At 41.6% G+C, this 13,635-nt stretch overlaps 1 protein-coding gene across 1 annotated transcript in view; it reads left to right on the top strand.

The window, feature by feature from the left end:
* The window catches only part of ZNF318 (zinc finger protein 318), a 30,632-nt gene extending 17,316 nt beyond the window's left edge, over positions 1 to 13,316 (top strand). The window contains exons 6-10 of the mRNA XM_049892652.1: positions 410 to 711; positions 6,877 to 7,080; positions 7,545 to 7,644; positions 8,501 to 8,619; positions 8,914 to 13,316. Of these exons, the coding sequence (XP_049748609.1) occupies positions 410 to 711; positions 6,877 to 7,080; positions 7,545 to 7,644; positions 8,501 to 8,619; positions 8,914 to 12,216 (4,028 nt within the window). The 3' untranslated portion in view covers positions 12,217 to 13,316. The remainder of the gene's footprint in view (positions 1 to 409; positions 712 to 6,876; positions 7,081 to 7,544; positions 7,645 to 8,500; positions 8,620 to 8,913) is intronic.
* Positions 13,317 to 13,635: the final 319 nt, after the last annotated feature.

Here is a 13,635-nt window from a genome sequence, read left to right as displayed (position 1 = left end):
AATCAGATAAAGTCAAATATGTGACTTCGAATGTTTCTTACATTCTGGAAAATCTTTGTACCCTAGATTCATAAGTACAGCATTTATTAACCTTTTTCTGGGTACACGACATGCACACAAACTTGGACATACCATTTTGGGGGTTCATAGAGCCCTGGAAGCCTGTCTGTAAATCGCTGGCTGATAACCCCTACACAGAAGATAATGTAATCATCCATCATTTATCTCCGTAGAAGGTGCATCTAAACCAACCATGTGGAAGGAGAGTCTTGTTTGCTCTTAGAAACTTTTGTGAGAAAAGATTTCGTAACCCTAAGATCCTGATAGATTACTACTTGTGACTGGAAAATGATTCACTCTCTTAACTTTCTTTTCCTGTGTTGCTTTCTGTTGACATGTGACTACTCAGGAGAGATGCTGCGCAAAAAACGAAGGGAAAAGGATGGCCACAAAGACCCGCTCCTGGTGGAGGTGAGTCGGCTTCAGGATAACATTATGAAGGACATTGCAGAGCTACGACAAGAAGCGGAAGAGGCAGAAAAGAAGCAGTCCGAACTGGACAAGGTGGCTCAGATCTTGGGAATTAATATTTTTGATAAATCCCAGAAGTCTTCAAATGACAGTAAAGAACCTGCAGAGAGGTCTGAAAAAACAGAAAAAGCTACAAGCCCGGAAAAAGTGTCATCCCCCTCAAGCTCCTCCAACAGCAAGGTAACAGCTCAGCTTTTTCATTTCTGTTATTTTATCTTTTATCTCCCATGGCTCTTACAGACGCTTTCTAACTATTTTCTTAGCTTTCTTTTCCTATCTGTTCTTAATCTTGTTAGTGTTATTTTCTTAAACATAGATCAGATCGTGGTACTCTCTGGAGTTTCAGCAGTTCCCTGTTGCCCACAAAGTAGAATCTAAAATCCTCAGCATTCAGAGCCTCTATGATCTTGTTCCACCATTTACTCCTTAGTCCACTCCAGTGTGACTTCTAATTTTCTCACAGTTTGTATATATTTAATTTTGGGGTTCGTATTTAGCAACAGGGTCATCACAATGCTGCTGAAGCCAGTGAATGTATTTCAATTGTCAAGTGAGCAATATTTGACACAGGGAATCACTCTCTCCTAAAAATACTTTCTTCCCTCTGCTTTTCTCACATGTGTTTTTCTCCTAGTATTCTGGCTGCTGTTTGTTTAGTGTCCTTTGCTGCCTATCCTCTTGCTATCTGATCTTTAAATATTTGAGTTTCTCAGGGCTCAGTCCTGGTCCAGTTCTCCAGAATTCTACTCTCTCCCTAGGCCATTTCATCCAGTTCTGTGCACAGATACCATACTGACAACTTCCAGTTTTATATTCTACCTCAAATCATCCTTCTGAGGTCCAAACCTGAGTGTCAGCACGTCTCAAACTAATGATTGTGGTCACCCTCCCTCCAACATTTTCATCTTCCAGTGTTACTCATTATCAATGAATAGTACCACTATCCATCAGTTTTTATGCCATCAGTGCTTCCCTCTCCCCAACTACTACATACCCAATCAGTTACCAAATTCTGCCAGTTCTCCCTCCAGAGTATATCTCAGTTTCATTTTGTCTTAGTCATCTAGTACTGCTATAACAGAAATACCACAAGTGGAATACTTTAACAAAGAGAAGTGTATTTTCCCAGAGTCTAGTAGGCTAAGTCCGAATTCAGGGTGTCAGCTCCAGAGGCTCTCGCTCTCTGTCAGCTCTAGGGGAAGAGCCTTGTCATCAATCTTCCCCTGGACTAGGAGCTTCTCTGCGCAGGAGCCCCAGCTCCAAAGGATGCGCTCTGTTCCCGGCACTGCTTTCTTGGTGGTTTGAAGTCCCCGACCCTGCTTGCTTTCTATTTATCTCTTATAAGATAAAAGGCGGTGCAGGCCACATCTCAGGGAAACTCCCTTTACATTGGATCAGGGATGTGACCTGAGCATGTTACATCCCACCCTAATCCTCTTTAACCACAGGTAGAGATTATGGTTTATAGCACATAGGAAAATCACTAAATGGAAGACAACCAGGCAATACTAGAAATCATGGCCTAACAAAGTTGACACATGTTTTGGGGGGACACAATTCAATCCATGAAACATCCTCTTCATCTCCATTGCCATCCAAATCCAAGCCACCTTCAATTCTTGATCGTACTGCAACACTCTTAATCCTTTCTGCACATTATAGCTGATGATTGTGATGTTCCCTTGCCTATGTTTTGAGCCTCATTTCCTGTCTCTTTTCCCTCTTGCTCACTATATTTTCTTTATCGGTCTTTCAGTTCCTCAAATGCATCATCCCTCTAATGCCATTGCGTCCTTTGTTCGCTCTGCTTACCATACAAACCCCTTTCCTTATCCCCTCTTACTAACTCACATTTATCCTTCAGATCTCAGCTTAAATTACTTTCCCGACTCCCTTCCGTGATTCCCCAGACCATTAAATTTGCCAGGTAGGCACTCATAATATCTTATAATTTTCTTTCTTAGCATTTATGATAGTTGTAATTATATAATTACATGTGTAATTATTTTATATCAGTCCCCCAATTGGATTTTTAAGGTTCAAGGGATCAGAGGCCATATCTGTTTCAGGCATCGATATAATTTCCAATACATAGCTCAGTGCCTGGCATGTAATAGAGTTCAAGAAAATATTTGTTTGAATAATGAACCTGTCTTTCCAGATTCCCTCTCTGCTACATCTTACACTCCCACCACTTCAAAATGCTTGTTGCTTTCTAGATGTGCAATATGCTATTACACCTCTGATTTTGCATTAGTAATCCTCTCAGCTGGCATAATCTTTCTCCCAGTCCCCGTTTTTCATGAGGGCCCGACTTTAATGCTACGTATTTCATGAAGAATTCTTAGAATCTTACCCAGATTTAGTCAGCTCTTTTTTAGCACTCCCATAATATACAATTGCTTCTTTGAGACTTATTTCATTCTGTCTTTTTGTTCTCATGTGTGTCTCTTTCATTAAATGAGAGCTTGAGGATAAAAGAGTATAATTTATTTATCTTCGTGTTTCCCGGGGCATCCAGTATGTCCAGCACATAGTAGATGCTTGGTTAACTTTGGGATTAGGGGAAAGGATAGTCTGTATTCTCTTATCAACCTGCTCTAATTTCTACGTGTCTTCCTGGAAGAGTAGTTCTCTTTCTCACCCAGATAGGACTATAATGTTTTATACTTGAGTTACTTAGTCCCGGACCTTTGACGGAAGAAGAGCTTGAAAGTTTGGCCCTTTGTATTTGACTTACACACTGTTTGGAGTTTTTTCTATTCACCAGCCCCATGATAATTGATCAGCTCAGTTTTGATGAGTCTTCATGTTCCTTGAAGCTGATGAGAATATGTTGCAATCCAGTTTCCATTTCAGCAGTAAGGAATGTTTTGTCTATAACCTCTTTTTTCTGTCTGTCTTTGGTATTCTTTCTTTGCCTTTCTTTAAAAATACATAATTGGTTTGAGATTTTCTATCTCTTTATGTTCATTTCAGGGAAATAAACACTGACATACAATCCCACAATTCCGTCCCCTAGAGACAACCATTATTAATACTTCAATGTATATTACTCCAAATCCTTCTTCTGTTCATTAATTCATTTAACAAATATTTATTGATCACCAAGAAGGTGCCAGGCACTGTTCTAGATATTGGGAATATAGTCAGGAACAGTATAGACGTGAATTAAAAGACAAATAAGAGTATGTTACATAGTAATAAGTACATTAAAAAAGAAAACAGAATCAGGGATTTAGAGTGACTGTATTTGATATGGAGTGGTTAGGAAAGGTCTTTTGGATAAGGTGACATTTGGCGTTTTATGCCTATTTACATATCTTTTTTGATATTCGCCATGCTTATTCAATCTGTATGCCGAGCAAATAATTCAAGAAACTGGACTGTATGAAGAAGAATGCAGTGTCAGGATTGGAGGAAGACATTAAAAACGTGCGATATGCAGATGACACAACCTTGTTTGCTGAAAGTGAAGAGGACTTGAAGCACTTACTGATGAAGATCAAAGACTACAGCCTTCAGTATGGATTACACCTAAACATAAAGAAAACACAAATCCTCCCAATTGGACCATTAAGCAACATCATGTGATAAACAGAAAAGATTGACGTTGTCAAGGATTTCATTTTACGTGGATCCACAATCAACGCCCTTGGAAGCAGCAGTCAAGAAATCAAAAGATGGATTGCATTGGGCAAATCTGCTGCAGAAGACCTCTTTAAAGTGTTAAAAAGCAAAGGCATCACTTTAAGGACGAAGGTGCACCTGACCCAAGCCATGGTGTTTTTAATCTCCTCCTATGCATGTGAAAGCTGGACAGTGACTAAGGAGTACTGAAGAATTGATGCCTTTGAATTATGGTGTTGGCGAAGAATATTAAATATACCATGGACTGTCAGAAGAACAAACGAATCTGTCTTGGAAGAAGTGCTGCCAGAATGCTCCTTAGAAGGGAGGATGGTGAGACTTCATCTTATGGACTTTGGACATGTTATCAGGAGGGACCAGTCCCTAGAGAAGGACATCATGCTTGGTAAGGTAAAGGGTCAGCAAAAAAAGAGGAAGACCCTCAACTAGATGGATCGACACAGTGGCTGCAACAATGGGCTCAAGCATAACAATGGCTGTAAGGATGGCACAGGACTGGGCAGTGTTTCTTTCCATTGTACTTAGGGCCTCTTGAGTTGAAACTGACTCGATGGCACCTAACAACAACAATAATTGATATTCAAATACATTTTATTACTGGTTATCTCAGTATATCATAAACATCTTTCCATATCAGTAATAGATTTCTATAATATCACTTTTAACAATCTTATTAGTTTTTTTTGTTGTATGGATACCAAAATTTACTTAACCAATCAATCACCAGTTGTCTGACATAATAATTTCCTTAGGATAAATGCCAAAGAGTGGGAATGCTGGGTCAAAGGGTATATAGAATTTTAAGGTATGTAATATGTATTCTTACATATATAGTATATATTAAAAAAAAAAGTATATATTACATACCTTAAAATAGTATTCTTGGAGCCCTGGTGGTGCAGTGGTTAACACCTCAGGCTGCTAGCCAAAAGGTCGGCAGTTCGGATGCACGAGCTGCTCCTTGGAAACCCTATCGGGCAGTTCTGCTGTGTCATGCAGGGCCACTATGAGTCAGAATTGACTTGACAGCAATGGGTTTGGTTTTTTTTTTAAATATGTATTCTTAGATTATCCTCCAGAAAGGTGGTGGCTAGTAATACTCTTACCAACAGTGACATATTCATCCCCTGCCTGCCTGGTGTGATCTTTTCAGTGACTCTTGCATAGGACTCTTAATAGTGAATGGTTATCTTTGCTGCCAGGTTGTTTCTTTTTCTTCCTCTTGTCTGTTGCTCCCTACCAGCCAGTATTCCAGGAACCCATTTCCTTTATCTTATCTACTGTAGAACCCCATTCATACTTACCCTCTCTGTGTTCCAGAACTGTCTTTTTTCTGTGCCTTTCTCATCTCCTAAGTGCCTTTTCCCCAGCTTGCTGACAAATTAATTTCCAATAAAACATTTGTTATATTTGATAACTTAATGTTGGAGAGTTTTAAAAGATTTTGTTTTGAAATGTTTCAAAAGAAGATTAATGTTAACTCAAAGTTGTTAAATACAAAGGGTAATATTTTAGGCAGTTAGAAATATTTTACCCAGATTTCTTTTAAGTTATTACATGACTTTTTATCTATACACAATGCAGTTTTTGCCTCCAGTTTTCTATACTAGTATTCATCAGTGATGATGAGCTCACTGTTGTCTGTTTTCTGCATTTGCTTTGCTTAAGCTGTCAACTACCTTTGCCATTTTGGTTTTTCTCCCCTTCCTAGTTGTCATTATGATTTTTAAATTTAGTGTATTTAGTTGCATAGGTAATAAAAAGACCTCCTACCCACTCCCGCTCTCCAGTTCCTGTCTCCAGAGGTAGCCAGTATTTTCATAAACTTGAGTGTTCTTCTAGGATATATAAGTAAATATATGATTTACTCTTCATAATGTGATAGCACTGTGGAGTCTGACTGGTTCTATTTGCGCCTTGGAGACAAATTTTCCTTGGGTTTTTCCCCAGTTTATGCAGCTTTACCAAAATCAAATCCATTGCCATTTAGTCAGTTACGACTCATAGCAACTGTATAGGACAGAGTAGAACTGTCCGAAGGGTTTACAAGGCTGTAATCTTTATGGGAGCAGACTGCCACATCTTTTTTCCATGGAGCAGCTGGTGGGTTCAAACCGTTGACCTTTCGATTAACAGCTGAGCACCTAACCACTTTGCCACCAGGGATCCATTCTGCAGCTTTAGGCACTGGAAATATGACCCTTTATTATTGTGGTGGAGCCCTGGTGGTGTGATGGTTAAGCATTCAGCTGGCAACAGTAAGGTCAGTGGTTCAAATCTATTAGCCACTCCTTGGAAACCCTATGGGGCAGTTCTGCTTTGTCCTATAGGATCACTGTGAGTTGGAAATGACTCAGCAGCAATGGGTTTGGTATGGTTTTATTCTTGTGGTAATTGGAGCCCTCGTAGCTTAGTGGTTAGGGACTCGGCTGCTAAACGAAAGGTCAGTGGTTTGAACCCACCAGCCTCTGCAAGAGAAAGATACGGCAGTCTGCTCCTGTAAAAATTTACAGCCTTAGAAACCCTAGGGAACAATTCTGGTCTGTCCTATATGGTCACGATGAGTTGGAATCAACTTGACAGCAGTGGGTTTGGTTTTTTGGTTTATTATTATGGTAGACTACTTGCTTCTTCTGAAAGATGACAGATCTAGACTGCCTTGAATTCCTTCTAAGTGCAAGTTTTTCCCCTCAGGAATCAAAGCTAAATAATGAGAAGTCATGTGCTAAGAGCCCCAAGCCTGTTGAGAGCTCCCAACCAGCCGCTAAGCAGTCAGATCAGCCCATTACTGCCTATGAGTATTATGATGCTGGCAATCACTGGTGCAAAGATTGCAATTCCATTTGTGGAACCATGTTTGACTTCTTCACCCATATGCACAATAAGAAGCACACACAGGTAGGAGTCTTGCTGTTTGTTATTTCCACTCTCTTCCTCCTTACCCTCCAACTTCTATACCCTTCTCTACATCACAAAGCTGGAAAATGAAACATTCTCATATGGGCAGGAGCCCCAATCTGAAAAGCCAGGAGATATGAGCAAAGGAGACACCATCCCCAGGGCTCTGTCCAGGGGACCTGCCTTGTAGCTAAACACCATGACAAGCGTAAGTGAGGCTTTTGCCTCTTTTGATTTCTTGAGTACCTGATATTTTTGTTTCATTTTATTCATCGCTGGTACTTGTTCTAACATATGTTTACCTTTTCTACAGGTGGTTTCCGTTTAAACAGTTGGCAGAGTGGGTGGTGGAGGGTAGTTGGGGCTTGTGGTCCCCTGTTCTTATGTATGGGGGAAAAAGAGAGAAAAGTGGGTTATTGAACTTTTAGTGCTGTTGTGTGAGCGCATCTGCCTCTTGCAAATAGACACTGGATCCCTACAACAGACCTTGGGCTTCAAAGACCCAGAGTGAGGCCAAGCAAGATGCCGTAAAGCGCACTGACAAGATAACTGTTCCTGCAAAAGGTATGCTTCCTCCTTGCCTCCTCTGTAGCTTGTTTACATTCACTAAGGAAGAGTGTCCCTGAAATAAGGTCTTCTGAAGCAGCATAGGGTGAGACATAGCCATTCCTTTTAACAAAGCTGGGCTTCTGTGTATAAAATAGTATACTAGGTCCTGAAGAAATAAAGAGACCCATCAGATAAAAATAATCTCTACTCATGTGGCCAGAAATCTACTAATAGATGTAAAACATTTACATACCACTCTAAAATATAGCAGAATAACTGTCTTTGATATTGGTTTATTTATTTGAAATCCAGATTTTTTAAAAAGGACAGTAAAGTATTTTAACTGCCTTTCCAACTAGGAACTATAAAATGTTTTGAGTAGTTGTTATTGGGGATAAATTGAGAAGTAGAAAGTTCTTCTGCCTTTAGACCTCCCAATATCTTATCTCCACAAGTAGTCCATGCTGCCGCATCCTTTAGATCTGGACAAGATAAATTCCTGAGGAATTAATACCAACACAAGAGATCCTCATACCAGTGGTACTGGGCTGTTTGGGAGTAATTTTTAAACCTCCTGAGATGCTTAGTGCTAATTGGAGTTTGAGGGGATTCAGCAACAAAAATGGGTCTGGCAGAGGAGATCCCTGAATTGATCAATTAGTGTTCCCAAAAGGTAGAGAGGATAGAGGTTCAAGACTTAGATTGGGGGACTGTGCTATTGAGATTCATCTAAATGCTACCTTTGACTCCAAAGTGGGTAAAGCCCTCTCTGCTATACCATTTTAATGCAAAGGGAGATAGGGTTTCTTTTGGTAACTGTGAATTTGGGTGGAAAGAACTTATTTCCATGACTTTCTTCTGCTGCTTCCAGGCTCTGAGTTCCTGATACCCATCACTGGATATTACTGCCAGCTCTGTGAGGAATTTTTGGGGGATCCAATTTCTGGAGAGCAACATGTGAAAGGTCACCAACACAATGAGAAATACAAGGTTCGTCTTTGTAATAGCCTGTGAAGTTTCCAGCTTTTTGTAGCAATCTTTTTGACTTAGTCACATATCTTCTTCAGAGCCAGAAGAAGTTATTTACATTTCTTTAATATTAACTACTAGGAAGTTCTCCACAATCCTAATGAGAGCTGCTGAGTTGATGGTACTATCTATATCCATGAGGAAGATGATTTTAGAAATTTTCTACTAGATGAATTTTAACAGTGGTAGGGTCAAGATTTTTTTCTTTTGAAGTGTGTTGAACAGTTATTGATCCTTTATCTTTTCTCTTCCCAGAAATATGTGGATGAAAACCCATTATATGAGGAGCGGCGGAATCTGGACCGCCAAGCTGGCTTGGCTGTGGTCCTAGAGACAGAACGGCGACGGCAGAGTGAGCTTAAACGCAAACTTAGTGAGAAACCAAAGGAGGAGAAGAAAGAAAAAAAGGCAAAAGTCATGAAGGAAGTAAAGGAGGATGACAAGGTCTCTCTGGAATTAGAGGACCAATTCTCTGAGGGTGGGAACTCCCCTGAAAAGGCTGAAAATAAAAGGAGAGTTGGCACCAAACTGCAATTAAAAGAAGAGGCAAAGAAGGAATCACCAATATCTTCCTCTTTTGGAAAATTCAGCTGGAAGAAGCTAGAAAAAGAGGATGAAAAAAGTTCAGTGGTACCCTCAGGTATCCCTAAGGAAGACATTGTGGAAAGCATTAAGGACAAAGAAGATGGCAAAGCTGAAGCTGGGAAGGCAAAGCCCATCAAAATCAAGCTCTCTGGGAAAACTGTTGTTGCACATACCAGCCCTTGGATGCCTGTTGTGACAACTTCATCCCTAACTAAGATCCGACCCAACCTTCCCATCCCATCCACAGTACTTCGCAAGTCAAGTTCAGCCACAGTGAGTAAGCCAGCTCCTCTCAACACCTTTCTGTCTATCAAGTCCTCTGGAACCACTGCTAAGCCTCTGCCAGTGGTCAAAGAGTCTTCATCTGATCTCCTCTTGCCTCCAGACATCATCTCCAAAGCATTTGGAGGGGAAGAGGTGATTCTGAAAGGGTCTCCAGAGGAGAAGATGGTGCTGGCTGAAAAAAATGAGCCATCCCATATACCTGAGCAAATGCTACCACCTCTTCCACCACCCCCTCCACCACCACCTCCACCACCCCCAGTTTTACCTCATCCAGCTGCTGCATCACCTGCTCAAGCAAATGCTGTCTTGGCTCCAGTAAAATCAAACCCAACTGTGTCTCAGACTCTCAGCCCTGGCTTTCTGGCTCCTAACATTTTGAACCCAGTGTTACCTGTAGCCATCGTGGCCTCGGCACAGCCAGCTGCCATTCCTTCTGATGAGACTGCTCCTGGGGTGAGTGAGAGTGACCGAGACCAGGCCCTGTTCTCTCTGTTAGTGCGTCCACCTCCACCCCTCTCAAGTGTGTTCAGTGAACAAGCCAAAAAATTGGAGAAGCGAAATTCATGCCTAGCCACAGCCAATGCTAAGGACCTATATGATATATTTTACAGCAGTGGTGGAAAAGGGGCCCCTGAGACTAAGCTGAGCAGTGGTCCATTGGCCAATGGGGAAAACAGCAACTTCTCCAGAGCAGAAAGTTCAAACAGCTCTTCCACTTCTACTTTGAACAGCAGTGCATCCCAAGAGGAGATGCCTCAAGATAGGGGTTTAGTCACTGCACCTTTAGTCAGCAACCCTGAAATGCCCATTGCAAAAACTGTGATGTCCCTAGGGAAATGGTCAGTAGTAGAACACACAGACCCAAAAAGCAGAGACAGCAGCCATGGCTTCCTGCAGCCTCTGACAAGGTTGTGCCAAAGCAGGCATTATGAAACTATTACCCCAAAGACAGATACTTTGGCCATGTGGAATTCTAGCTCCTTCCAGAGTGACACTAATAAGGATATGCCTCCAGAAGGAAAAATCAAGCTTGATTTGGGAGAGCCAGGACCACCCAGTGCAGAGCCAGGCCCTCAGCGGTCAGAAACACATTGTCATATCGTTGAATCTCAGAAGTTCGTGGCAGTCCATCGCATAGAATCTGGTAACCAGGATGAGGAAAACCAAGAGCTCCACCAATCTGAGGATTGTGGAAAAGGGGAGGTAGAGACAAACACTGAACTAAAAAAAATGGGAGCAAAACTCTCTGAGGGGATGGTAGCAGAGGGAATGGGTATCAACGTTAAGCCCCACAGGATAGAAAATTCTAATTTGAATGATGGAAGCAGGTACATGTGGGAGGGAGAAGTGGAACAGCCCAAGTTGCTGATGACTGACAGAGAGGCTGAACAGCCCAAGAAATTGATAACAGAAAGTGAAACTCAAAGTAAAGTAGTGATTGAATTGAGTGCGCAGGCTCTCTCTTCCACAAAGGCAAAAAGAGACTCATTTCCGTCAGAAGCTAGGTCTTTACTCCAGAATCCACAAGATAAACCTGTGAAGAACTCTGCCCCAGAATTGCTTCTTCAGTCCTCAGTCAGATCAGATACGTTTTTAACAGATAGTCTACAGGAGCAAGGAGTTTCAGTTGGTGAAGAGTGGCTAGAAAATTCAGCTCCAGAGTCAGCTTCCAAAATTTCTAGGTACAGAAGCCTCAAACTCAAGAGAGAAAGATCAAAAGGCTTTCAGGGCAAAATGATCTATGAATTGGCTGTTTGGGATGAGAACAAGAAAAAGCAAGAGACCTGGGAGAACCCAGAAAAACGAGAATCAGAAGCCCTGGAGCTAAGAGGTGTCCATCCAGAATTAACAGTGACAATAGAAAGCAAGACCTCAGAAGACTTTGAAACTACAGACTTAAAATTAGCAGAGCTTGTTGCCTTGGGGAATCTGGGGGATATCTGTGTTGATTTCTGCAGTACTCAGGTAGAACCAGCACGCAGATCCCCAACTGTTCTGTCTCAGAAAGTGTGTCAAGAATATTCTGCATCACTTGTAGAATGTAATCCCTCCACTCCTGCTGACTTTGAACCAATCCCATCCTTTTCTGGGTTCCCATTAGATTCTTCAAAACCCCTGGTGCTTAACTTTGGGGTAGAGGGTGAGCAAAACTCATCTAATCCCAGAAATGGGAGGATCACTCCTAACATTTTAAAAACTGGACCGCCTGTAGAAAATGTTGACCTTGGCTCGGGGAGCTTAGAGGTAACACACCAGGCCCTTGACCTCTTAGCAGGAGGAATGATGCCTGAGGAAGTAGAAGAAACTTCCCAGTTAGAGAAACAAGAGTCACTTAGATTAGAATCAGAAACAATTAACTCTTCAGGCCTTGGGCCATCTCCTTGCCTTCCAGACCTTGTTGACTTTGTCACCCGGACATCTGGAGTTCAGAAAGACAAGCTGTGTTCTCCTTTCTCTGAGCCAGGTGACCCTCCTGAGTGTAGCTCTCTCCAAATGGGACCACTACAGCTGGAAATACCGAATGCATCTGTCACAGAGGTAGCAGTTCCTCAAGTAGATGAAGAGAATTCACGGTCCCTTCCAAGGGAGCAGGTAGTTGGAGGTAACATAGCCCCTCAGCAAATGCCTGTACAAGAACCTACAGTTGATACCATCCAGGACCTCATGGAATCCAGTGTTCACAACTGAAAGAATATATACCCAGAGCTACTTGTGGATGAATCACATTGGCTTCTAGAAATCAGGTGCCCAGATGACCCAGTGCTATTTGGCTATCTCCTCTGGAAGCTAGACCAAAAGATGTTGTTAACATCTTACAGTAAATGTCCATGGAAGCTAAAAAATTTACCTCCTTTCCTTTTTATTTCTTTTCCCTTAAAATACCAGACAAATCAATCATAACTGCTTCTATATATGTCTGTAAAAAAGTATTTTGTGTTAATTCTTTTTGGCCATTTATTTTCTCCTACTTTGTCATTAAAATCAAATGTCTATCTGACTGTCCACATAGTGTGCTTTGATTGTATTTTTACTTTGACTCTGTAATTTCTGGAATATGGGGGAGGAGGGAGACAGCTGACTTCTCCAATTGCTGTGTTGTATTCCCACCCAATTTTCTGGGCAGCTGATGGATCTCTGGGAGAAACACCACAAGGCTTTCTGAAATGGAAAACTTCTACTGATGAAGGAAGAATTGTTCATCCCTTAGGCTTCCAGTTTGGATGGGCCTGCCTTAACATTGTTTGAAATGCAGCGTGAGTAGCTCTTTTGTTTATTGTTTACTTCCCCGTGGCATGTGAGCCCCCATACTTCCCTTACTATGTTGCCTTTGCTGGAGATGATCCTGCCAACTCCCAAACCTGTTTGGAAATGGCCTCAGTAAACATGGAAGAAAATCTAGCAGACTCACTTTTGGAAGACAACAAATCGGTAAGGCTTACTCATGACTCAATGAAGCAGGTATATATTTTGGGTCACTTTTGTTTTTGAGATGGCCTTTAGCTCATTGTATTGTGATCCAGAAATACTTTATGTTAAATTGTTTAGTAGCCATTTCTGTTCTGAAGAGGTAGATGATCTGAAACTTGTCTTGGGATCGGACTCATTCTCTGTTCCACAGACTCACATGTATCTCCTCTACCTCTCCCTTTCCCAAGTTATTTCCACCATAGTGTGATGTTTTGGGTTGTACATTTTGTTAAAAAGATTAAAGAATTCATGTGTTGGCTTGGACAAGTTTAACTTTATTTTTAATGTGTTAATTACTTGGAATAAATGCATTAATCTCATGTTTCTTTCTGGATTTTTTTGTTTTGAAACCACACACATTTGAACTCAGGAAAACTAGAACAATGAGTCCCTGCTGCTGCCCTATTGTCTTCTCACCCTCACTCCCACTCCCTGCCAAGCATTCTTTCTCCACTTGTCAGAGCTACTTCCAGCATGGTTAGAATGTTAAATTATATACTGTGTGCCCCACTGCTGCCTGGATGGGTAGTGACTATGCAGTGGCCATCTGGTATTGGTTGTGAAGCTTTTTATACACCCTTGTGCTGGCTCTGCCCGGAGTCCTCTGGGAACTGAGCTCCCCACGGATATGCATCGTCC

This window comes from Elephas maximus, chromosome 1 (genome assembly GCF_024166365.1).
Source record: "Elephas maximus indicus isolate mEleMax1 chromosome 1, mEleMax1 primary haplotype, whole genome shotgun sequence".
Lineage (NCBI taxonomy): Eukaryota > Metazoa > Chordata > Mammalia > Proboscidea > Elephantidae > Elephas > Elephas maximus.
Note: the sequence above shows the minus strand (reverse complement) of the source record. Positions and strands in the feature narration are given on the sequence as shown.